Raw genomic sequence first — 27,244 nt, 5'->3', positions numbered from 1 at the left:
TCTAATAACCACCACCGAGACAATAATACAAATTGCATGTCAAACGACAACATGATTCAGAGCACCAATTAGGTTTCTTGTCGCCATACAGAGTGGGATCTAAATAGAAGCACTGGTACCTGACCTTCAGTTTACTCTGATAGTAGAATTAGTACATGAAGAATTTCACACAATGACCTTTTTTGCACAATCTCACATTCACCAGAGGTGTCATTTTAAGTTCATGAGCCAAATTCACCCCAGTTTGATCTCAAGTGGGCCAGACCACGTGTATCTGTGGCCCTGTACTCTAAGCTTTAAGTAACGACAATTCATTTTCATGTATTTTTTTTACAATTATTTTAAGTGCACAGAATCGCAATGACATTTGCAAAAATATTCACATTTATTGTTTATTATCTTGTTTCAAATCAATCTCAAATGTCTTAACAAAAATTTGTGCAATTTCAACAATATTATGAATCGGTTTTTATTAACTGTTGCAACATACAGATAACAGTAGATCTATAAACTGTGTGACCGTTTTATTCATTCATTCATCTTCCATTCCGGTTATCCTTACTAGGGTTGCGGACACGCTGGAGCTCATCCCAGCTCTCTTTGGTTGAGAGGTGGGCTAAACATCCTGAACTGGTCGCCAGCCAATCGCAGTCCACCTTTTATAAAACAACGTACTTAGAAATGACTTTAAATTTACCTAAATTTCCACATCCATCTGGACATTTTGAAAGGCTCACCTCACTCATGGTTTTTCTTTTTCATTCTTCATGCATGTCACATCACACGACTCACATAACTTTCACTTCGATGCTCCTTGTGTCAAAATTAAGTACGAGTTGAAAAAAAAAGACAATCCATCTACTGTATAAACGAACTAAATTTGCCAGAACAATGCTTGCGGGCTGGATTGGGTTCCCGACGGACCGATTCTGGACTGCAGACCATACGTTTTACACCACTGACAAATACTGTAACAGTGTGTACTTTTTTTTCATTAAATTTTTTACGGTTAATGATGTAAACATGCTCCCTGTGTTTGTGTACTGTATTCAAAATAATACTACAAATGCAACGGGTTACTCAGTATTGTATTTTATAAATCTGTCCAAAAACATTAAAGAGAAAACTGAGAAATAGTTTTCATTAACCGTTTGTGAAATTTTGTGGTTGCTTACTACATTTCTTCACATCCTGTGCATCTCCTCGGGGCTAAGACCCCCCCCCCCCCCACCCCCATACCATCTGTATGAGCGGATTTCAGCGAGATTGTCTCATCCCATTAACGATCATTAATAGTCAATAACAGAATTGTGGTCAAAACCTGAACTCAACCCTCGTGTCGATTAAAGTTCCGATAAATTAAAAGTCCAATATAAACGTGAATGTGTTTCAAGTATAAAGGTTAGTGTATGAAACAAACAATATGTTTATGGCATGTGGGCTCACACCAGATTAGGATCATTATTACGTCTTCATCTCGAGCTTTTTATTGACGTGAACAAATGTATGAAACGGGAGTATTTTCCAATAAACCCTTCAGAGAGACAGCAATTTGATATAAGTGCATCCCATTGTGTTTAAAGATGTGCTGCTGCAGGGGGCCATATTTTCATGTTTCATACATGAGCTCATTAACAGCGCTCGTATTGCCTCCGTCTTCATCCTCTCTCCTAACTCTCTCCTAACTAACGCTCAGGCAACCTGCGTCTGCGTCCTCAGGCACAGCTCAAAGCTGGCAGGGGGCTGGAGGAAGCAACATACGCTTGCCGTCCATCTTAAAGCCCTGCAGATATATTGATGCCATTATAAGGACATATAATATACACTGAAAACATCTTCTCTTGCCTTTGAGCCATCGAAAGATTGAGTGCATTTTTTCCCTTCAAGTATGTGCTCATTTTGAAACAAAGAACTAATCCGCTTTTGTACTCTCAAACAATAGCCTCAGCAACTGTGATGATCTACAGTATACACCGGGACAGTTTCTTGTAATTCTATTAGAGTCACGATTTGTTGCTAAGATACCCTGCCACCTGTGTAGCAATTTAAATAAATTGAGTTTAATCTGCTGTTTTCTTCATGTGTTCTCTTCATGTAGAAAACCAGCTGAAAGACAATGCCGTCAAGTATAGTGAGCTATTGGAGGACAGGTTGCGCAGGTAAGTTGTTTGTTATGTTAGCACTTTGAGTACATGGTAGCCCTCTTTTCAAACGGATTTTGAAAAAAAATGTGGACAAACAGAACAACCTTCCCCAAGGACTCTCCTCCATTGTCCTCAATCAGCTCATCCACCACTTTGTGCTCTCACACCCTCTCTCGTGAGATTTGTTTCCCAGAGCCTTTCTCACTTTTCTCCCTCTCTCAAATGAGTTATTTGACAGCTTCCATGGCCCCTCCTCCAGATTTCCTTTACCCTTACTTGCAGTATGTCCCGCAGAAGAGATCACTTTAGAACTTTTCTTTCCTGTCCGAAATCAGTTTTGGGTAAAATTAACCCACATCGATTCTCAGTAGTGATGATGATGGATGGATGGATGAAACCACATTTGAATTCAAAATTCAGTGCCACTTCTAATTTAGATTAGGCTTAAAGTCAATTCCCATTGTTGTATATTTCAGTAACGTGATTGACTGGTGACCAGTTCAACATACCCTGCCTCTTTCCCAAAGATGGGCTCGAGCACTCCCGCAACTCTTGTGAGGATAAGCGATTGAATGAATAAATGAATGGATTACAAAACATTGCTAAAATAGGATTTCCTTATCCACATAAGACAGGGGCAAGATAAAAATTTTTGCTAAGCATGCTCTCTGAATTAGGATTATATTGTCAACCCTAATGTCTATGAGTAGGATCTTACTACATTTTAAATTTAATATACATTTTCATTATCAAATCCCCAGATTATCGAGCCAGTCACTTTCTTTCACTTTTCTCTTGCTCAAGAATGTGCTCCAGGCAAGGCCCAGTGGATCCGTTGAACTCCGGTGTGGCACAATAATAATTTTTTTGCTTGACACGTGTGTCTTATTCTACATACAGTACATAATGTATACACATGCATCCATCATCCATTGTAAATGTTACCAGTCTGCTTTAATGTACATCTCTTGTGATGGAGTGCTGTGGTGACGGGAAGTAAGAATATAGAGGGACAAATATACAAGCGCCGGTGAGACGTCTGGTCTCCATGGTGACAAATGCTTCTGGGGGAAAAAAAAGCAATTATCTCTTCCTTGCTAAAGACTAGAACTGAATGTCAAAGCTTTACCTGTCTTGTAAATTTGTCACCAAAGCAAGAACATCGTGTTCGGAGGACCATGTCAGTCATTCGATAGGGGTATACCTGTAAAGCAAGTGATATACAAAATACAGAGGCTATTAAAATGGTAAAAAGAAAAAAAAACATGGCTTTTGTCTTCAAGCTAAGAGCGTTCTGGGAGCATCCAAACAGCATCTGTCAAGTGTGAATTGTGTTGAAGAGAGCAACCCCGCTTACTCGGCTGGCTGCTTTAAAAACCTCCCCAGAAATGAAGCCACCCACCTCACAAAGCTTTCAGTGCACCATGCATCATCCATCACGCTCCTTTCAATAGTCACCCACCGCCTCGGTTCTCTACAAGTTATTAGCACCTCTGCTCAGCGGGTGCTATGTGAGATGTTGACACAATTAAATCTCTCATTCCTTACTAATTAACACATTTAAATGCACTTTCTGGATTTCGCAAAAGGAAGGGTGTGTCTGTATGAACTGTATACAGTGGAAACTAGATTTATTACTCATTCAGTCAATGAATTTAAAAAGGAAAATGACCTCTGGTTAGATACTATTTGCGGTTTACCAACAGTCTTGACATGGTTGCAGAAAGCTCAGAATGTTGTGCTTTTTCTCACCACAAACCTCATTGGCTCTGTGCTTCAGGTATCTTTATTTTTTTGGGGCCTAAAATGGCTGCAACATCCCAAAATCCAATGGAAAAAAAAGCACTTTATTCACTGAGTAACCACAGTGAATGTAAACATTAGTGTACCTGCAAAGGTGAAGCCAGTAACTATACAGTAATGTGCTAGTGAACCCATTTTGTATATTGTGTGTTCACCCATTTCTATATAACAGCACATTTATTTTTAACCGCATCACCCTAAAAATAAGGTTAATATAATGGCTGTTCTGGGGCTGGAACGGATTCATGGGATTTCCTTTGCTGGAATGGGAAACGTTAACTGGATTGATGTGTCATTTTTTACCGTCCTGGTGTGCTGTGAAGAAATCCTTACAAGCATTTGCTGTCGTTAATTCCACAACATGAATCCTAGGATCTTTTTGCATTAGAGATAAGATGGAAGATGGTTTTGTTTCTCTTGGCCTGAGACTTAAAAGGGAATTCCGGTGGTTTGGATTAGCAGTGTATCCAATAGGTCAGGAGTGCTTAATGTGTCGATTGGCAGTCGATCATGAGCCAGTTTCGGTCGATCGCAATGGCGTGCCGAGGAAAAAAAAAAAAAAAAAACATCAACTGTATTTTTTTTTTTACTTTAACTCACCACGCATGTGCAAACGACAGTACAAGAAAACACGCTGTCAGTGAGCCCCCCCCCCCCCCTTTTAAGCTCTCGCTTAAGAAATCTTAACAAACATGAATATGGATGCTGCAGTAAAGTATATAAAAATCACTTTCATACGGAAAGAAGAGGCGGACAAATTTTTCTTGATGTCATTTTCAAAGTGCGTTTGCCTCATCTGCCAGTGTAGTGAAATCTGGAGCGGCATTTTTTTAACCGTTTATGGGAAATACAATACTGACATTCCGCTAAAAAGCAAGCTGAGAATGAGAAAAAGTAAACGAACTAAAATCCCAATTGGCCTCGCAGCAGTCACTTTTCACACAATATAGTTGAACAGCGAAAGCCGCCACCGAAGCATCGTTTCCGGGTTCGTCACATCGTCGTTAATAACAAGAAGTTGTTCCAAGACGAGCTTTTAAAAATAAGGCAGAAATATTATCTTCAGTAAAATCTCTGCAGATGTAAAGGCGCTGTGAAGCCATGGCTGATGTGTGGAAGGAGATCGGAGATTGCGAGTGTTTCTCACTGCAGTTGGACGTGAGTGACACAGCCCAGTAGTGCATTTTCATTCGAATGGCGCTTAGTGATTATCAACGTGAACTCAGATAGTTACAAAAAATGTTTAAAGTTAATTATGTTGTGTAATATTGGCTCATGCGGTTATGCAAGGCACACAAACATACATTTACACATAAAGAATCCTCAATATACTTTAAAATAAATATGTTTTGCATTTTTGTAGTGGGTAGATCTTTGTGACTTGGTCATTATATTTTTCATCATTGGTCATTCTAAAACAAACAAAAAAAAAATCACATTACAACACACCGTCGATCGCGAGAGGCTGGATGCTTGAGAATTAGATCTTGGGGTAAAAAAGTCTGGGCACCCCTGCAATAGGTCATGCCATATGCACTGTATCTTGAAAATGTGATGTTAATCGCCTCTCATTTAATGGTGTTTTGAGAAGATTTTTATCGGCAATTACGAATTTTCATGGGCACCGCCATTTTGGCGAGACACATGACCTACGTGCACGGTTGTGACGTAATACGCGTGCAAACAAAGGCTCGATTATGATGGGATGGAATTATGGCCAGTGGTGATTTCTCGGATTTATCATCATCTGATGAAGAAATAGTAGTGTCGGGTTGTTCGGGAAGATGGAGGAATACTTCCATACAGATTTGAACCTGTGGCTGTAAATAATGTTGAACATTCGGATGGTTCTTCAGAAGGGAATGACGCAGAATCTGACAAGCGAGCTCTGGGGCCTGGCGACCAGCCACGAGTGAGCTCCGGCGGCGCTCCCGTCGCGAGCTAGCTCCGGGGGCCTTTGTTTGTCCAAAGAACCATCCAAAAAATCTACATTATTTACAGCCACAGGTTCAAATCTGTATGGAAGTATTCCTCCATCTTCCCGATCAACCGATACTGCTATTTCTTGATCAGATGAGGATAAATCTGAGAAATCAGAGCTGCCCATAAATGTGTCATTGTAATCGAGCCTTTCTTTGCCCGCCTATTATGTCACATCCACGCACGTAGGTTATGTGACTCACAAAATGGAGGCGCCCATGAAAATTCGTAATTGCCCCAAAAAAATCTTCTCAAAACACCATTAAATGAGAGAGGATTAACATCACATTTTCAAGATACAGTACAAATGACATGACCTATTGGATACATTGTTAATCCAAACCACCGGAATTCACTTTGAAAGATGTATGTCGCCATTTGGCTATTCCCTGTAGGCAGGTCTTGGAGTCCTGCTGCTAGCAGGACCAGAACACAGCTCCGCCTTTCAGTAGTTCAAGTCACAATTGACCCCTCCGTACAGGGCACTTAACCACGCCTCCTGAAGTGACGTCACGCCACGTGCGCTGACGTAAGACAAACAGTAAAAATGTCAAATACAATACAATACATTCTGAACTGAGACAGACTCCATGCTTCTGATTTCATTCAAATCAATGATATATTATAGATCCTAAATACAATACATTCTTAACTGAGAGAGATGCCATGCTTCTCATTTCATTCAATCATTCGCACGTAGCAATGTTATGCTAGCGGAGAACGTCTCATTCATTTATACGAGATGTGTATTAAAAATCAAATTTAGGCCATATCTTCGTGCAAACACAGTCTGGTTAAGCTCCGGCCGCGAGCCAGCAAGAAATCAACACGTTTGTGCAGTCCGATCATCGCTAAATATCGCTCAACAAAGAATAAGTGTGTCAATCGTTCACACGCAGCAGTGTTATGCTAGCGAAGAACTTCAAATTCATTTATACGAGACGTATTGAAAATCAAATATAGGGCATACCTTTGTGCAAACATATGTGTCCCGGTTGATATTAGATGGATTTAGTTGATGATGCGGTCTTCCACAAAGTTTGATCCTTCGAAGGCATTTTTCGTACTGGGTCTTCGGTTTTGGAAAGGGTACGAATCGAACTCCACCAACTAGCCTTTCAGTATACCTGTCGTCACTATTACAAAGTCAGTGACTACACCTCTGAACCATATTTTTTGTTAAATAACCCAAATACGCGATAAAACGCTAACTAAACCTATACTGGACCATGCAATGTTGTCTGGGAAAATGGCGGGAGCAAAAACGGGCTTTGGTTTATGCAGATCTCTGGCCTCTGATTGGTCAGTGACGCGGATTGTGCAATATCCACGGAGGGGTCAATTGTTCCACTCTATCTGGGCAAGTGTGGTGACTACGGTAGATAGCTTAAAGCTAGCAGTCACAGTGGAAGGACTTTTTTTTAATGGATGTGGCCAGCTTTGACATTTTAAGAATTTCTGAATAATTCCCCACATTGAGTTATTTGCATGTGAGTACCTCTTCAAAAGAGGTAAAATAACAATAATGGCATGGCTCAATAGGTGCAGCCCACTTCAACACAATTGAGAAGAAGCAGTGCCGAGTGCTGAAATGCTGAGTGCAGGACGTTTGGGATGAGCAGTTTTTCGATCACCTTTGCGCTAAAATGAAGGTTACGCAAGGGCTGATGAGCAGGACACTGGCAGGGCACGGAGCTGGCAGATATTTCAGCCAGGGGATGAGCTGGAAAAAAATGGAGTGGAATTCAATTTTTAGGAGCTTCATTACTGGCAAAGAACATAAAATATGGGGGAGACGTTTCTGTCTCCATAAATGTTACTTTAGAATTTGTCTCTTCAGAGTTATCAGACTCAGGTGAAAATACAAAATTAGCATTAAAGTTTATTAGTTTAGAGAAGACATCTTTTCGTGTTTTTTTATGATCCTTTTGATTTTGACTGTTTTTCACAGGGCTGAAAATAGAAAGGGATTCATTTAAATTGAGGACATTTCAACCGGCAAGATGTTTTGAAGCGCTGCAAAGTTACATTTCTCTCCACATCTTGTCATCATTGATTTGTTTCTTGGATGTGATGGAATCCCAGAAAGGTTGTTTTTGTTTGCTACAGCTCCATCCATTCCCTTGAGTGTGACATTCTTCTATTCTGTTTCAAGTGAGATTAAAAACTATAGAGAAACAAGGTCAATACATTTGGTTGGCAAAATGTCACCTGCGGCCACACATCTTTGGAAATGATGCATTAGTTAAAGGTCAGGGAAAGACAAAGGGCCCCAAAAAGAAAACGCTCATAAAAAGGGCAGAGATCTGAGGTGAATCATTTATGGGATATTTTCTTTTATAAAAAGGCAGTTTTAAAAGTTTAATGCAAATCTCCAAGTGAGCCATCAACCTAATCAACACCAAGCTGGTGCTGGAGACAAAACTCACAGATAGAAATAAAGTAAGGAAAGATTATGCCTTTTGAAGTACCCAGCTCGACATGACTTTAATGAGTTATTATTATTAAAGTGACTGTATTAGATTTCTTGCTCTAACAGGATTTGCTTCCACACAGGAAACCGCAGCACTTGATCAATTACTATGTTGCTCATTTCTGAGTTACTCTTATGTACTTCATATCACAGCACATCAGGAAAGAATACAGTAGTGTCTTGAGATACGAATACCAGACTTAGGAGTTTCTGAAGATACTAGCCTAATTTTTTTTGTTTTGACCTGGTCATCTCAACTAACTTTGCGTCAAGTAGCAGTTTGGCAAAACAACTCTAAATGTATGTACAATGGCACACAGACGATTTTTGAGTGCCTTCATATATATTTTGTATTTTTAGTGAGCATACAGAAAATGAATGGATGGATGCATTGCACTGCCCCCGAGTGGCCAAGGCGCGCATACCAGAAGAGGCATCACAATGTCCATTGAATTGAGCCCAAAAAATGAGGCAAAAATAGTTTAATTCTTTACATTATATTGAATTATGTAATCACTGTACGTCTGTATAAAGTGAAAAATTATTAGGAATTTTCAAAGTGAAAATATTTTGTACAGGGTTTTATTGGGAAGCTATAATGGCATTTCCATTCATATCAGTGGGGAAAGATGCTCTGAGATACAAGTGTGGTTCACGGAACAAATACACTTTTATTCTATTTGAGCTTTTCACCCCCAAAAAAACAAAGGAGTTACTTCAATCAAATGTATTTTTTTAGTCTGTGAAAATACACTTTACTTCGCACACAATGATAATACAATTTCTTTAATGACCAAACATCCTGTGGCTTGTTTTTTTTCTTCATCATATTTAATGAAAGAGAAACCCAATTTTGTCTCGGGTCTGCATATAGTGTCGTATTATCCCATTTTCATTTAACATTAGCTGTAGCTGCTCGGGCTTGGAGCGGATTTGGGAAGCCGACCTGGAGGCGTGTCACTTGTTCTTACGAGGCATGCAGCTTCGGACATCCATCTGCAGTGGAGCGGACGTGGTCGACCACCTCACCACAACTGGCGACGTTTCATCTCAAATGTCCCCCAAAGAGGAAGAAGACTGCGCCATGTTGACTGCTTTAGGCGGCCGCTGGTGTCCCGAGGCCAATTTACAGAACTCTGAGTTCACCAAGGTAACACAGCCTCAATGACAAAAAGTATTATGAACTACTGTATGTGTAATGCCTGATTTACATGTGGTGTCACGCATGTAAAATGAGATTTACATTTCAAACCATGGCCCTTTTGGACGTTTCAGCTTTTGCGGGTTCCTTACACGCATGCTTGCCTCTAAAAGGTCAAATGAGGTTTCATTTTAATTATTAGTTTGGCAAACATACGCTAATTTTGAACGGGAACAGTGTAACGTGGTCGTCGTGGTGTTTGTTAAGTGGAAGAAAAAAAGACATTTGAGAGGTAACCATTGGCCTTCTTTCTCCTAATTCCACCAATTGTTTATGAGCACGTGTGTAGTTAGTAAGATGCATGTGGGTGCGTGGGCGTGTGTGCGTGTACACGGTTGTTATTTGACCAGCGATTTGAAGCCCCTGCTCCAGGGCAGAGCTCGAATCATTCACTCCTCTCCTCGCACATGCCTCCACCCACAAAGTCTGACAGTCTCGTCTGAGATAAGAACAAAGTCAACATAGCCAGCAGCTATCAAAATAATAAGGAAAAAAAAGTAAGCACTTGCCAGACATGTTTTTGCGAAGCTATATTTGTTATTTGCCTCCCAGAAATGTAACACTTGCAGTTTTTCAGCAGAAGCTCACATTCTCAATTTTAAATTATTAATTAAATTTAAATTAAACGAGTTGCTCAGACTGGAACAAGGTGGTCAGTTTTGCCCCTGACAACTTGGGCGGCCATAATCACTTAATTCCTTAATTGATCGTTGAACATTCCATTGTTTGTGTGGACTCTATTATTGATTAATTATGTTGTGGAAAAAAAATGGCGGCACTGTTGATTCAGCCATTTGTGGTCTCAAAGAGTGGCAAAATGATATCGGCGATGGAGAGCTGAGCCGCATCCACAAATTATTCTGCCCAATACAAAACTGACATTGGAACGGGAGTTCAGAAAATTGGCATATTCCATTCCAGTGGAATAGTACTTCAAAAATGGCTTTGAATTGACAGATGAATCGTTAATACTGCCTGTAGGTGATATAGGAAAATCAGTCTACCTTGACAGTTTTGTCATGTTTTGCCCTCCCACGAGCTTGTGCCTTGTAACAGTCCTGCTTTGCATGGGCCTGGATCTCCAATTTTTGCACTGGTGTCCTCTTTACCTGCTCTGCCTGATTTCATGATGTGAACTGCACAAATCTACTTTCTGCTTTCCTTTCGTTTCTCTCTGCTTTTGTTTCCCTGCTAAAGTCTCGCCGGTCCTAACATTTCTCCAAGAAGTCAAAGGTGAGAGAGCCAACCAAGCTGTGCACGGTTCACCCTTCAGTCTTCTATGATGGAAACATCCAAATTACAAACAGGATATAATTGCACACGCTAATGCAAAAATACATAAACGTTTATTTCATGTATGTTTAATTCTGTTCCCACTGTTTAACTCGATCGACAACACAAGACTAACACAAACGAGTCGAGCTTTTAGTTTATCACAACCACTTTATACCCAAGAAAATAATAACTGTCTCTGTAATTTTTTTTCAGTTGACATGTTTTCAAAGAACCATAATTTGAGTCCTGCAAAACAGTATTTGACAGACCGCATTGCTTGGGGGATAAGATATAATGAGTGAAATCAGATGGTGGGATGACAGCAAAATTACTGTTTTACTCCAAAAAGGACACATTAAAATGGAATGCCATAAATTGGTGTGACTATATTAAACAGCTATGCCCAAAAATGTAACGGCTCCCTGTATATGGGAAAGTTTCAGGACACTGTAGGTGAACTTGACTCATGTTTATTCAAAAACATAAACTAAATGACTGCACAACTTTTTAATTAAAACTTATAATTGAACCTTTGCTTATACGTGTACATATGAGCATATAACCTGAAGCCACAAACAATATGTTGGTCTGCACGCGATAATTACCTCACTTTGAATACTAACAAAGGAATCTGCCGTCCAGATGAGCCATTTAGTCTGTTGTTCTCTTGTCACCTTTACAAATGAATAATTCCAGCATCATTACAATGTTGCTGCCGCTCACATGTAGGAGCCAACTGTAAATTGTGTGTGTTTTTTTTAATAACTCATGATTTATGTCTGTGTGGGTTTAACAAATGTTTCCTTTTTTTGTGCAGAAATTGGAGGAGTTTTTATTCTGCATGGAAGATAATAACCCACAGGTTAGTCGTGTTAATACAGTCACTGTGTGGCTAAATGTTTGCACTTTAATTGAAGTGTCACTTTCATTCATGTTGCTTTGGTGGGATGTAGAACAATCAATTAGATGACCTTGACTCAAACAGGACCTCAGTTACATTTTTGACTGACCAATAGTGATCTCCATGCGAATGCGGTCTTATAGATTTATCAATTCGTATTCAACATTTTTAACGTCTCTGTGTAAAATACTTACATGGATGCTGTTGTCAAATTACAGCCACTGTACAAGGAATCTGAATTGTTGTGCAGATACTGCAGTTGATGGATGAATAATTTCTTAGACTGGACGTAAATGCTGATGCATTTAAAACACTACACTTGTGCTAATTTTAGAATTAAACTCTCACTGGGCATTGATGTCATAATAAATGCATTGTTATGATTGATGACGGCACGGTGGTGCGACTGGCTAGCGTGTTGGCTTCACAGTTCCGAGGACCGGGGTTCAAGTCCTGGACCCGCTTGTGTGGAGTTTGCATGTTCTCCCCGTTCCTGCGTGGGTTTTCTCCAGGCACTCCGGTTTCCTCCCACATCCCAAAAACATGCAACAATAATTGGACACTCTTAATTGCCCCAGTTGTGATTGTGAGTGCAGCTGTCTGTCTTATGTGCCCTGCGATTGGCTGGCAACCAGTTGAGAGTGCACCCTGCATCACGCCCAATGACAGCTGAGATTGGCTCCAGCACTCCTCCGATGCTTGTGAGGATAAGTGGCTCAGAAAATGGATGTATGTATTATTGATAGGCATTACAAATAATTTGGTTATCTTCATTATCTAAATGAAAAAGACAAAATAAACAGCTTGTTTGGAATGATCTGCCTCTGCCAGTCCGATTTGATGCACACTAGTTAGCAGAAAAGTATTTCAAATGGATGCATAAAGGCAAAACAAAGGGTGATTCCCATTAATAAGATGGCAACTTCATCCTGGTGGTGTTGACGACATTATTTTGGCTTTGTGGCAGAGCTGAATTCTCTGGCAAGAACACATTCTGACCTCTTTCTCCTTTCCGTAATGACTTTAAGTAAATGATTTCCACTTAGCTGCTGCCAAGCTGCTGCCCCGGTGGCCCAATGGAGATTGATTTGTGTCTGCGTGTGTGTGTTTCAGCACTACTCAATTTCCTTCTAATGTCTTCTAATTGTTCTTTTATCCTCTCAAGGTTCTTTTAGTACCCTCCTCATTCTGCATGGCAGCAACAAACTAGAATTCAGTACAAAGTGACCATTTGCTTTGATGGGATTCCGGGGTTACGCATTTAGAGGAGACACTTTTAATTATTAACAAAACATTATGGTGATGTTAGAATATGATTGGATAGCGACCAGTCCGGGGTGTCGTCTACCTCTGGCCCTAAGTCAACTTGGATAGGGACCAACTCACCTCTGACTCTAATGAGAATAATCCATATAAAAAATGGTTACTTCATCTGCTTCGCAGTTCTGAGGACGCCGGTCCAAATCCTGTCTCACCTGTGGGGAGTTAGCATGTGCTCTGCATGCCTACTTGGTTTTTCTCCAGGCACTCCAGTTTCTTCTCATATTCCAAAAACATGCATGGTAGTGAAATGTGTTTTTTAATTGTTTCCTAAATTATAAATATTCTTTGCTGTCATTTTATTTGTTTATAGTTATGCTTCACACTGATCCATTTGAACTGATCAGTATCGGCCGATAATTAGCATTTTATGCTTATCGGCTGATCGGCTTTAATGTCATAATTTTCCGATTCAACTAATAATGTCATTGATCGGATGGGTCGTGTACAGTAAATTCACATTCAAAAGCAGTTTATTTTCAGCCTTGTCCCTTGTCTTTTGATGTGGAATTGTAAGGATCTGACCACCAATAAAGTTATTTAAAAAGAACATTGACAGTGTGGGACAGACAGACAACATGTAATCCCTGGATTAGACTACAAGACAAATTTTCTCCTTCACAATTGCACCATGTCTGATTAAAATCGTGTATAGGGTATTTTGATACCACCGTATTCCATTTTTTTACAATCACTGGACTTCATTTGTCAACTCAAACGCGACAAGATACGCTCATTACCATGGTAACAACAACAATCTTGCTTAGAACAAAATGGGGGAAAAATTGTGTTGATGGTCACTTGTGCTCAGGAGAGCACATTCATTTAAGGCCTGCTTGAGGTACATGTATGTACTTGTAGTACTATACGGCTCACAAGCAAGAAACAAAACGTTATGTAGCCTAACAAGCTAGTGCTAGCGCGAGTGGTCTTGTGTAAAGATGCTCTGCCATTCCGTTGAATCATGCTCTACAGTTTCGGTGTGAATGAAGTAATTTAATTACAATAATATAATTCAATTACAGTACGTTAGTAGCCATTATTTCTCGCATGTTTTAATGTTGCTTTAATCTAACTGATTAGAATACACAACCTAACCAGACCAGTGATTTCCAACATTTATGGAGTCAAGGCTCATATGTTACAATTGAAACATTTTATGGCACACCAACAAGCAAAAATGTCACAAAGGGTAGCTACTGTACATTAATTACTGTATGTACTTCCTGCCATCTAAAGGAAGACCATTCATTTGTTCTGTTTGTCACTATGGCTCTCTGACATAAATAAAATGAACAAAGATACATTATAGATTGTAAATATATATTTTAGAGCAATTCAGTACACAAGTATAGACAGTCAACTAACAAGCCATTTAAATAGACACATTGGTCCATCAGGTGATCAGGTTGGTGATCTGTTATCGTTTAGACTCGATGATTGGTGATTGGCCCCAAAAATCTTGATTGTGAAAAGCCTTTATATTTCTGTATATTTTGAAGAAATTATAAGGTTCATTCCAGCTGGGGATTCAAGGGTGCAATGGATAGGTTTCCAATCATGCCATCTTGTGTGTCATAGAGGTCAGAGAACACAGGTGACAGGTGAAGCGTGACGTTTTTTTCCATCGTTAATTTATCCGATTGGTCTCAGGGTTGCGGTGAAGTCATTGGAAACCTATCCATTGGGTACTGCACAGGGCACCATTCAAACTAGGACCACCACTGATAGTGTGAATAGTTGTCTGTTTCTATGAATCCTGTAATTGACTGGCGACCAGTCCCTTCCTCTCACCCAAAGTCATCTGGCATAGACTTCAGCCCACACATGACCCTGATTGGCTAAGCAGTAGGAAATGAGTGGATGGAGTGTATATTATAGTCATGTACAGTATTACAGTATATTAGTGGAGCCATTGAAGTGTTAAAATCTTGGTCCTTGAAAAATAATAAAAGAATGAACTAAAATCACACGTCACACATAAATTAAATTGAGGACTGACAATAAACTGATCCGGTACCATACATCAGTATTTGTACTTTAGCTAGTGGGACCAGCATTTAGGCAAGCTTGAGAAGTGGAACAGACAGAGAAGTTTGTTATAATGTATTTCATGCAGTTTTGATGGTAAAAGTTTTTGTACAGTATCTCAAGTCATCTAAACCATAAATATCAAGCCGGTGCCCTGTTTCTGAACTTCATATTCTCTGACTGAACAGTACCTTGGGGAGCACAACAGTTACATCCTGCCTTCGAGTCTTGATTGCCGAGATAACGATGACAAGGCCTGCGTGCATCCGAGTATTGCATTTCTCCATAATTTGATTACGCCTGCTTTGTTTACTGGGGGTCCCTGAACATTAGCGCTAATGTTCATCAAATTGCCACTATGCCGTGCCGGTGCTGACAAGTCTCACTTATGTATTTTGACATGCACATGACACTAAAATCTATCCATCCATCCGTTTTCCGTGCCCCTTATCCTCACTTGGGTCACGGATCAAATTTGTCAAGAGCAAGAAGAGTGCATTGTGCTGATCACGTTAGTGTTCTGTTGAATGGTTGTATATCTTTGGAAAAAGCCCCAAACAGACCTATCAAGAACGTCATCACAGTGTGTGTACACTGAGCTTTCCTCTCCTCGGGTCCTATTGACTTTTGGAAAGAGCGACTGGAGGCTGGAGAATAGAATCAATCCGCTACACAAACATGGCACTCTTATCTGCTAAAGAAGCTGCTAACCTTTACAGCCCAGAAACAAACAGCCAAGTGACGCTTTAGCTTGACTGGCTTTCCTTTTGTTGATGGAGGACACGAATCCTAGTTTCATATGTTGTGGGGACTGACATACACTTAAACTGCCGCAAACGAGAGAACAATGTTATCTTGAAAGCATTATCGCCAATCATTACCAGGGCTACTTTGGTTTGCTTTATCGCAGTTGTTTTGGAGATGGGCGATACATCACACTGTAGCACCTCTGGCTTTTAGTTGTTCTTTGATGTACGTGTTTGTTGCATTATCTAAGAGGGAGTGCTATTGGTGCACAGTGCAGAGAATTGACTCCTATTCTCATTGTTTTGACACCTTTGAGCTGCAGGGAGTTGATATTTTCTACCTGCAGCCATGAGTCAGATGTGACTCTCTTGATAGGAACAGTGTGTGTGCGTTTTAAGCGTCTCTGTGTACTCTTGCGCTTGAGTGTCTACATGTTCTCCTTGCCCGATTTAAAAAAAAAAAAAAAAAAAACTGGGACACCATGTCTTCAAAAGAGCCTGCTCTAATTATGGCCGGCTCTGTTCCCTCGATGCTTAAGTGCCCTACTGCACTGTGCTCCTACAATTTCCCATCATGCAGTGCGCTAGACTCGCAGTGAGCCCAGGTCACGTAACCCTGATGTTTACTGTCTTTATGACCTCGGCATCCTACCAACAGACATTTTGGCGGCTTTATAGTTTGCTGTCCAACAGTTCTCCAGGGTTCTCATGCGAGATCACATTGTGGCTCAGATACATTTCAGCAACAATCAGTGAAGAAAATAAGTGTTTGAATACCCTGCTATATTGCAAGTTCTCTCACTTTGAAATCATGGAGGGGTCTGAAATTTACATCGTAGGTGCATGTCCACTCTTAGAGAGATAATCTCAAAAGAAAAATCCAGAAATCACAATGTAGGATTTTTTTGACGATTTATTCGTGTGATACAGATGCAAATAAGTATTTAACCACCTGTCTATCAGCTAGAATTCTGACCATCAGAGACCTGTTATTCTGCCTTTAAAAGTCCACCTCCACTCCATGTATTATCCTGAATCAGACTCACCTGTGTGAGGTTGTTAGCTGCATAAAGACACCTGTCCATCCCATACAATCAATAAGACTCAAACTTGTAACATGGCCAAGATCAAACAGCTGTCCAAAGACACCAGAGGCAAAATTGTACAATTCCACTCAGCTGGAAAGTGCTACAGAGAAATTGCCAAGCAGCTTGGTGAAAAAAGTTTCACTGTTGGAGCAATCATTAGAAAATGGAAGAAGCTAAACCTGACGGTCATTCTCAATCAGAGTGGAGCCCCATAAAAGATATCACCTTGTGGGATCTCAATGATCGTTAGAAAGGTGAGGAATCAGCCCAGGAATACACGACAGGACTTGGTCAATGACCTGAAAAGAGCTGAGACCACCGTTTCCAAGGTGATTGTTGGTAATACACTAAGACGTCATGGTTTGAATCATGCATGGTGCGGAAGGTTCCTCTGCTTAAACCAGCACATGTCAAGGCCCGTCTTAAGTTTGCCAATGACCATTTGGATGATACAGAGGAGTTATGGGAGAACGGTTTGTGGTTAGATGAGACCAAAACTGAACCTTTTGGTCATAATTCCATTAACCGTGTTTGGAGGAAAATGAATGATGAGTTCCATCCCAAGAACACCATCCCTACTGCGAAGCATGGGGGTGGTAGCATCATGCTTTGGGTTTTTTTTTCTGTACACGGGACAGGACGACTGCACTGTATTAAGGAGAGGATGACCGCGGCCATCTATTGTGAGATTTTGGGGAACAACCTCTTTCCCTCAGTCAGAGCATTAAAGATGGGTCGTTGCTGGGTCTTTCAACATGACAATGACCCGAAGCATACAGCCAGGAAAACCAAGGAATGGCTCCGTAAGAAGCATATTAAGGTTCTGGCGTGGCCTAGCCAGTCTCCAGACCTAAACCTAATAGAAAATCTTTGGATGGAGCTGAAACTCCGTGTTTCTCAGCGACAGCCCAGAAACCTGTCTGATCTCGAGAAGATCTGTGTGGCGGAGTGGGCCAAAATCCCTCCTGCAGTGTGTGCAATCCTGGTGAATAACTACTAGAAATGTTTGGCCTCTGTAATTGCAAACAAAGGGTACTGCACCAAATATTAACGTTGTTTTTCTCAGGTGTTCAAATACTTATTTGCAGCTGCATCACAGTAATAAATTGTTAAAAAAATCATACATTGTGATTTCTGGATTTTTCTTTTTCGTTATCTCTCTCACAGTGGACATACACCTACAATGAAAATTTCAGACCCCTCCATGATTTCTAAGTAGCAGACCTTGCAAAATAGCCGGGTGTTCAAATACCTATTTTCTTCACTGTACTCTCATGGAAATTTTGCAAGGTGTCAGCCAAATATACACTATAATTAATTTAGAACTGGAGGTCCATTCAGCAAAAGAACATATGAGTGTATGTAAGCCCGACCACAACAAGCATTGAGGACAGATGACTCCAAAAAAGCTATTTTATATTTATAGAAAAAGCCACGTTATCTTTGCTAAATTTCCAAAGTTCTTAAGTGTTCATGATAGAGCACATTATGATTGATACACAACTAAACCTTAATCCATCCATTGTGGTTCTCTACTAACTAAAGTACGGTACTTTTCATACTCAAAATATTAAAGAACTCATACTACTGTATTTAAAGTCATGGTAGCTATTCCTGTATGTATACATTTGTTGGTGTTATGATACATTGTTCTACTTTACTTTCTGTATTATTTATATTTGAACTTATTAGATACGCGATGATATTCATGACCAGAGAACATTACAGCCTCTTTGAAGAATACAAGCATGCATCCCAAATTTGAACCGACACAATCTGAGAGCTATAAAGATGAACAATATGTTAATTTAAGTGGACGTCGTTTGCTGTGGTGTCGACTTGCACTGCATCATATTTGGAGATGTCACTGTTATTTCGCCTGCCTCATTTAGCCAAATGACTGAATACATCAAAATATTAGACTCAGCGCTCTGTATAATGTATATTATACAATACTGTGAACTGCTTTATGCGGGCATTCATGAACAAAATTAAAATACTGTTCAAAGTCTCAATTAAAGCTGAGCATTTTTATCCTTGAAATGGCAGAGGTTTTGATACAGCTCTTGTAGAGCATCTCATTAGATTGTGCAAGTCAATATTTTGTGACCCGGCGGTGTGTACACGATGTCTGGAGGCTTATCAGATACCGACACAGTGTACGTTGGTCTGGCTATTCCAGATGGGAAGATTTTACATGTACCATCTTGCAGGTCTATTGCATGAGCACATATTTCACGAGTGTATTCGTTATGGTGATCATCAACATATAATTCCAGAGTGATGTATCAAGTTTTACTCAACTTTGGTCCATGACCAAACTCAATCAATGTGAATTCCAATCCAGTTCCCATACTGGAATGAATATCGATGCCATTATTCAATTCCAACCCCACTTTGGCTCTAATTACTATATGGGAGAATCTGAGTCACAACAACTGTCATGAAGATGTGACTTTAAGGCGCATGGCCTTATACATAATGTCAGGAACTTACCTGTTCGTTCTACGAGTGCGCATGGGGAAGCTACAACAGACTACAGTGCAGTCAAAAAGTGGGTGTCCAAGATCATGGGCGGAGAACATCATGGGCAAGTGACCAAGCAAAGCAACGGCAGACCATCTTCAGTGGTTAATTCTGGGATTAGTTCTTAGGGGCGAAGCATTGCTCACGGAAGATGGTGGAGTCCCTGCTGATGACATCACCATCATGTATCATCATTGACCACGTAACCCTAACCCCATGCACATTTTGCAACCTCTTCAATTTTTTATTTAGTAGTAATTCCCCTTCCAAAGCCGGGAGTTCAATTACAGCTCTCTGCTTCTGACAGGCATCCAACAGTGACTTAATTTCTTCTTAAACAAAACTTTTTTTTTTTTGGGTTTTATTTTTTTTATGAAAAATAAACCTTATTTAATGATATTTTAACTACAAACTGTGAACATTTCAGAAACTAAAATTGGGGTAAATTGGGTATAACTACTTTTTGACTTCCAATGTATATGTATAACTTCTTACAAGTTTGGTTTTAACTTGCACAATTCTGTGACTTAGTCCTTTGTTCATGCCGAATATGCCCTCCTGATATATGACCCTCCAATTTATCCAAAATAGTCAATAAACAATCCCACACTAGCTGCTTTAAACGCGACATAGATTACGATGCTTCCAAACCACTCTCCTCCTGACTTGCATGCGCTGTATACACTTTAATAGAACACTTCTAAGAAATTTATATAGTGGGGTGTAAATTGAGTATCCTATTGAGAAAATGAGAGCCATCTCTTTCTTTTTTACAAGCAGGTCAGAGGATTGCGTTGAGTATCGTTACTATCATATAGTCAGGGACTGTTGTGAATCATCTTACCTTCATCCATTGTTGCCTCCTCTCACCAGGTTGTCTCCAGCGATGAGGAGGCAGCAGACTTGGCCGAGCGCTGTGAGCTGATCAGTGACAGACTAATGATCCTGGAGGACGACTTACAGATGGCCATTCTGAATCGGGATCAGACACTCGCTGATATCCTTTCTCTCTAGATATGTGTGTTTCTTTCGGCTTGTCCCTTTCGGGGTGTCATCTCAGATGAACGCATATATATGTTTGGCACAATTTTTACGCCGGATGCCCTTCCTGACGCAACCCTTCTCAGGGAGTGGAGGCCCCAGGGGAATACGAACCTACAACCCCTGGTTTACCAAACCAGTGCTCCAACCACTGAGATACGGGGCCTCCTTTCTCTCTAGATATACAGATGTGAAAAATAGTGTAGATGTTTCTCTTTCTATCTCTCTTTGAGACCCGTAGTTTCCTGAAGGCTTACCAACTTGTACGCTACCAAATGTTAACCCTCCAATGTTAAATAGCTCAAGCTGTGTTATCTGACATTTAGGGGAATTGAAGCTGAGTGGGTATCAGAACATTTCTCTTGACAGGCATGATGTGCCAACTCGAAAATAACATGGTAAAAGTCCAAGTGTCCAAGTATTGCAGTGTCGCCCAATGCAGGTTGCCATTGTCAGGCACCGAGATTAAAGTAGGCAGACAGAGGCAGCGCTGTGGCAAATAGAGGAAGGTCATTGTCTTGAGTGCAAAGCTTTCATACTTTCAACTTCCATCTTTTCACTGACCCCCCCGACACACACACATACACTCACCACCAATCCACACTGCACCTGTTCTTGCCTGCAGTATCTGGCTTGGCGAACATTATAATATCCATGATAATGAGTCACATGGAAGGTTTGAAGCTGATTATAGGTCACACAGCTTCATTTTCCGTGCTAATTAGAAAGCTGATTGGATGTAGATTACTGTGTTTTTCTTCATTTGTTTTTGAAAAATTGATAGTCCAAGACAGGGATGAAGATGAGCCTCGTGTCTTTACCTTGTACAAAAGGCACCATACATTCAAATAAATTTTACATTTTAGAGTCAACGATCAGCGTGATACATTTTCCTCTTCCTTCTTTTCTACACTCTGTTCATGAGTGATCAGATATTTCAGTCTTCCATCATGTCATTACAGGCTAGTTCTCTTTTAACAAGATGCCATTTGTGGTATATACCATACTGTACATCAATGGTGATTTTTCAAGCACAGTGATTTTGAGGTAATTGGTATCTGGTCACAAGGTAGCTCTGAGATTCGGGCTCTGAATGCTCTTGTGTAGAACTGGCATGTTTTTCCTGGGATTGTCTGGGTTTTCTCCGGATACTCAGACTTCTTCCCACATTCCAAAAGCATACATCATTAGAGGATAAGGTCAACTGAACACTCTAAATTTTCCATAGCGGTGATGAGTCCTGTGATATTCTTGTGACCAGTCCAGCCTGTACCCCTCTGAGAAGCCAAAGTCAGCTGGGATTGGCTCCAGCTCACTCGTGACCCTATAGGGGGCAAAGTGCTGAACTGAAAATGGATGGATGGGTTTTGGCATTTGTTGTGCTCAAAATAATTAGTAGGATATCATGACAACATTTTATGATGATCGAGGGAGTATGGACACTTGCAAACTGCAATAATGTCATGTTTATTCAACCAATCCCATTCAACTTCTATGGACATAAATGTCCTATGTGACTCTGTTTATAATTGCGGATTGAACATACCATATATGTCACAGGACTGTATATAAGTTCATGGAAATTACAACAACAAATTCCCGATGATTGTCTTGTTGTCTAAAGATCATTTTGCTGACCATATTAAGATAGACTTGTGTGTAACATTTCAAGTTAATCACAATTGCAGTATGTGGCTTCCGGCATTTCAAACAGTTTTTTTTTACTCTACAAGTCTGATTAATATTTCTGATAAATTGCATTTGGAAGAATTCTTTTGATCATGAAGAGACTTTGTGGACGCCCTGCATTGTTTCGCATAAACCGTAGTTGAACTAGCGATTCATTAACCGTCAATGTTCTGTGTTGCTGAACCTTCTGTGGAATCCAGGCTTTTTTTTAATGGCCGTTTAATAATGGATGGAGACAATCTGTGTCCCATTGAAACAGTAAAACGAGCCATCGGGCTCCATCTGCTGTCAGGCCACCCCTTTGATTTAACGCTTATGCCGGACCCTCGCAGGCTTGATTTGGATTTCCAAGCAGGTTAAACAAGTCCCCTGTGACGACAGCCTCTATCCCGTCCATTGACGGCTCATGAATAATACAGCTGTAGTGTCGCTTTGCTTGGGTCCCGCCACCCAGCACAGCTGATGAGATCATAAATAGCGAATTGCTCCAATTCACTCTTCAAGTGCAGAGGGTTAAATCGACGACAGTGTGATGATCTGTCAGAGTAATCAGTTCGGTGGCCAAATTGGACATTGATGACTTCATCGCGTCACTGTTATTATCGTTAAGCATCTAGAGCCTCAAGTGCCACGTTTTAGTCTGATATTTGTGCCTCTTATGTTGATTCCAATGCAAGTGTGTAACTCCATCGGGGTCTTCCCTAACCCACACTGCACAGTCACTGGAGAAACAAGTTCAGGAAGTTAAAGCCACTTTGCAAAACATGCTCGCTCTGCTCAGAGAGGAAGCCGAGGAGGAGGGTCACGATCATAAAGTGCAAGACGAAGACGACCTTGCGGAAAATGGGATTTTGGATGAGGAAGAAGAGGAGGAAGAGGACCAGTACTTCAGCGACAGCTGGGACATTTGAAGCAGATGCCTGTTGTTTTATGAGCATTCACACTGGGAGCCTGACCTGTGCACTCTGCAGCACAACTGACCCCATCCCCCCATTTTTTTGTAAAGCCACACTCCAAGCATTTTACAAGCAGCCCCCCTGTGGAACTGCTGAAAGTCTCCAGTTCTTGTTTTGCTGAAAAACATGCAGGGATAGAACATTTTAATTCCAAATAGCTGAGTGCCTTTTGGCTTCTCAATCTAATTTTGTTCCAGTTATATTAAGTAATGAAATGAAGTGTTGTTTTTTAATTGAATGTTGGTCTTTGATATAAATTACCAATCATAAAACCAACCCTCCAAATTTACACCACTTTTTGGTTATTTGTGGGACAAAGAAGACAATCTTTTAATGCACATAAGGGCTCAGGTTAGTGTTTCGGTTCTTGCGGATCTTTTTGTATTTTGTTCTTTACAAGTGGACTTGATGTAATTTTGTGGGTGTGGTGCTCACTTGAACACTGTTGCTAATTTTGAAAATGCAATTACTCTGCTTTGCGGCTGAAGGGTGAAATTACAAAGGAGTATTAGGGCTACACTGATTTTAAAAAAGCATATATATATATATATATATATATATATATATATATATATATATATATAAAATACAGTATTATGCAGAGAAGTGATCTACCATATATTCAATGGATAATATTGAATATTATCATGTATGGTTGATGATCAAACAAATATACATAAGTTGATTTCGGTGTTGGAAGTTTTTTCTCAGGAACAGACATACGTGTTTACATAATTACATTGAACAAATGACTTTGACGATGGTGTTTGTTTAGCAAAACATCGACTCTTATAACAAAGTTTACTTGGCTGCATTCTTAAGAAGAGTCCTAATTTAAACACAGGTATACATGTTTGTTCCGATATGTAATATTACTTTATTCTTGAAAAAGAAATTCTCATGTCATCGATTTGTACATTTCACATCAAATCAGTATTGATTTTAGATGGATGGATTTTTTTTCAGATTAAAATGACATGATTCTTCTAACATTTTAAAACATTAGTCGAATTTTTGTGTGTGATTGTGTTTTCATTGTGGCCCTAATACTTCCTAATACAAAACAAGTAGATTATGCCTTTGTTATTTAATTATTTGCACAAATAGTAGCAACTTTAAAGGATAAAATATCAGTTGGCAGAGAGGGAAAAAAACCAGCTGGTCGCTCAACTGACTGCATGATGACCAATACTAAATCTTGTTCATTCCAAACATGTTTTTGTTTGTTGTACTTTCATGGGATGATCTTATTTTTAATTTACTGTGCATTCCCATAATTCCTATTTATTGTCCATTGTTTCTCACTAATTACAGCCTGCAGCGTCCTGCCTGATGATGTGTCCTGCTGTTTTCTTTTTTGTAGCCAATTTGGTGACGGCCCCTCATGGAGAATGTGTGGGCATCCTTCCAGGCAAGTGGGGGCAGTGTTGACATGTCGACGCTATCAATACGCTAATAAAGGTCCTCTAAGTGAGGTCTGTAGGGGATACAAGCTTCTTTTGTTATCTCACCTCCGCAGCGGCGCTGTAGCTAATTGTGAGACAAAGTAGCAGGGGCCGAGTGGTGGTGAAGGTGGTCCGCTGTAGCTTTGTCTCCGTATGATCCAGTCTTGTGTAGTGGGTCGGGGCGGAATCATCTTCAGGGTGTGCAGCCTTGCCTTGTAAACACAGCTGAGTACGAGTGCAGGCATTTTCTCCCAGCCACCCCGACAATGCCTCTCTCACGCTGCTGACAGGCCGAAAAGCACTTTCCAGGCCAGAGAACTCACCATCTATCAGCTTGAGGCAGCCTCCAGACTCGAGAGACCCAGCACGCACAACACGCAGGCCTTTCTCCGAAATAAGCCCACCTCGTAATAGAATTGGTGGTGGAACCACACTGCGAACCATTAAGCAGTTGGTCTCATAACATGGCTGGAGGGGGGCGGGAGGAGATACAGATGGTTTGGAGCAGAAACACGTATAGTAGCAATATGTTTACTCACATGGGATGAAATTGCTTCTGCATGCGATTACAGTACTGTTGTATACACTCGCTGGAGCCTTCATTAGGTACCCTGCACAATAGGATCCGGAACAATATTTATGACCAGCAACGGCATGCAATGCTCCGCTGAGGTTCGGGTGTCACCGGAGAGATGTATGTGTGCCCTCTTTCGAGAGGATGCCTGGGGGCCACCCGCCCCGTCCAGCCCCCCATTTCCACACCACTGGTTACAAGTTCTGACTTTTCAAATATTTTAAGTGCATTAACTTTCTAATTTTTTATAATGGCAGCATGGTGGTATACTAGTTTTATCATGTTTGAGTCACCGTTGAGCTTTGAGATTAGAATCTCAGCTCCAGCCTTCCAATGGAATTCTCTGGTTCTCCTGGCACTTGCATGGGTTTTCCCCAGGTACTCGGGTTTCCTTTTACGTCACAAAAGCATGTGTAAATGACAGACTCTGAAATGTATTTAAGTGCAAAAGTAAACAGAATTTGTGTTGGCAATTGAATGCAATGCCTTTTTGATAAATTGGCATAGTGGAAATGTATTTTTTGAAGGCCAAGACAACGCTCACTTGTCATGAATCAACCTTGAGGTGACATCCAACTCTTCTCTTAAGTAAGGCCAAGGATGGAGACTATCGATATTTTCTAAATCTCTTGCGTCAATGTCTATAATGCCCAGTTCATATTCCTTCATGTGGCTGCTGTTCTTTTTACCTGTTAAAAAATGATTCTCAATTAATCAAGATCTCCATCAGGTTTGAAGTTCCCTCTGTTTTCTAATCTATTTTAATCTTTTTTTTTTAATCTTGTGTTGTCATCTAAGGAGGTTCAACTATCAGTGGTAACAAGCCCATCTTGATGAACCACGTACTAAGGTGTACATTTTTTGTTGTTTAAATGTAGGCAATAAAAGTAAAAAGTCATTTGAAATCCAAGCATACAGTGCAGACACCTGAAAAATGTACTTTTGTACAGTAAATGTGTATTTGTATTTTGTCACGTTCCAACCACTGATGTCATGTCAATTTTCAGGGAGAGGTTGGCTCCCCCCAGCTGTGGTTTGGGCGGTCACAACCCACCACTAATCTTATGCAAACTGATCAATAAAGTATCAGTAAATAAAGTATTTTAAAAGGTGCTTGTTAAACAGCCAGTTAGAGGCACAAAAGTTATGTGCCCATGTACATTTTGGCCACAGGATTTGCATTTTTTTTTTTAATCAGCAGGAACATTATAAATATAGTTAAGTATTGTTGTAAAACACAATAATATGTTTACTTTTTAATGTCTATATTATTTAAATGGTTTAAGGGAAACCCAGAAATGCATGTTGACTGTCTGTCTCCACATTAATAGTTACGGTAAGTGCGCAGTGGTTCGAGAACGTATTTGTATGCTGGATATTGAACTTTTGACGGTTTCTCTCTCCACATTCTGTCTAGTTTGCATGTTCGTATGTTTGTATTTCTCAGGGTGCTCCAGTTTCCTGCCACAATCCAACAACATGGTGGATTTAAAATCACCTGTATATGTGAACGTGAGTGTGAAAGGTTTATTTACATGTGACCTGTGATAGACTGGCGACAAATTCTGGGTGGACTGTGCCACTTGGCCAAAGTCAGCTAGGATAGGCTCCAGCACACTTGCGACCCTAGTGAGGATAAGCAGGTGAGAGAATGGATGAATAAATGATTTCTTGCCAGTCCGTTTTTGGCCATTGCACAAGAGGTGGTGCTGATTTCTCCCGCTGATCGCCGCTGAGCACACGAAGCTTCACTTCAACTTCAACTCTTTTTAGGCTTTCCATGTGAGTTCAAGCCAACTGAGTTCATCACTCAGCTGGTAAATTACTTATGCTGCGCAATCAGGCAGGGAGAAGATTTATGCAGAATCAATAAACATCTTCAATAAATTAATTGCAGAAGTTCTCTGTGCAAAGTCTGGATATTTTCCAGGGAAGCTGTTTATAAAATGGAATTCAAACAAATGAAAACCTACGGAAGTGTATTGCTGAATAAAAAAAAAAAAAAAAAATAGGTCGCTACCACATTATAAGGTGATATGTTTCACATAGCA

The 27,244-nt window shown here is 40.3% G+C and overlaps 1 protein-coding gene across 3 annotated transcripts in view; it reads left to right on the top strand.

Moving 5' to 3' along the window:
* The window catches only part of disc1 (DISC1 scaffold protein), a 53,006-nt gene extending 26,748 nt beyond the window's left edge, over positions 1-26,258 (top strand). Inside the window, exons 11-14 of one of the 3 annotated variants that reach the window (XM_061836923.1) lie at positions 2,099-2,159; positions 9,307-9,550; positions 11,694-11,738; positions 20,362-26,258. In XM_061836923.1, the coding sequence (XP_061692907.1) occupies positions 2,099-2,159; positions 9,307-9,550; positions 11,694-11,738; positions 20,362-20,502 (491 nt within the window). In that variant the 3' untranslated portion in view covers positions 20,503-26,258. Of the gene's footprint in view, positions 1-2,098; positions 2,160-2,620; positions 4,176-9,306; positions 9,551-11,693; positions 11,739-20,361 lie in introns of those variants that run through there. The other 2 variants (XM_061836922.1, XM_061836924.1) reach the window with 2 other exon arrangements.
* The last annotated feature ends 986 nt before the right edge of the window (positions 26,259-27,244 follow it).

Source organism: Syngnathoides biaculeatus, chromosome 12 (genome assembly GCF_019802595.1).
Source record: "Syngnathoides biaculeatus isolate LvHL_M chromosome 12, ASM1980259v1, whole genome shotgun sequence".
Taxonomy (NCBI): Eukaryota; Metazoa; Chordata; class Actinopteri; order Syngnathiformes; family Syngnathidae; genus Syngnathoides; species Syngnathoides biaculeatus.
The sequence above is the reverse complement of the archived record's forward strand: the minus strand, read 5'-3'. Positions and strand labels throughout refer to the sequence as shown.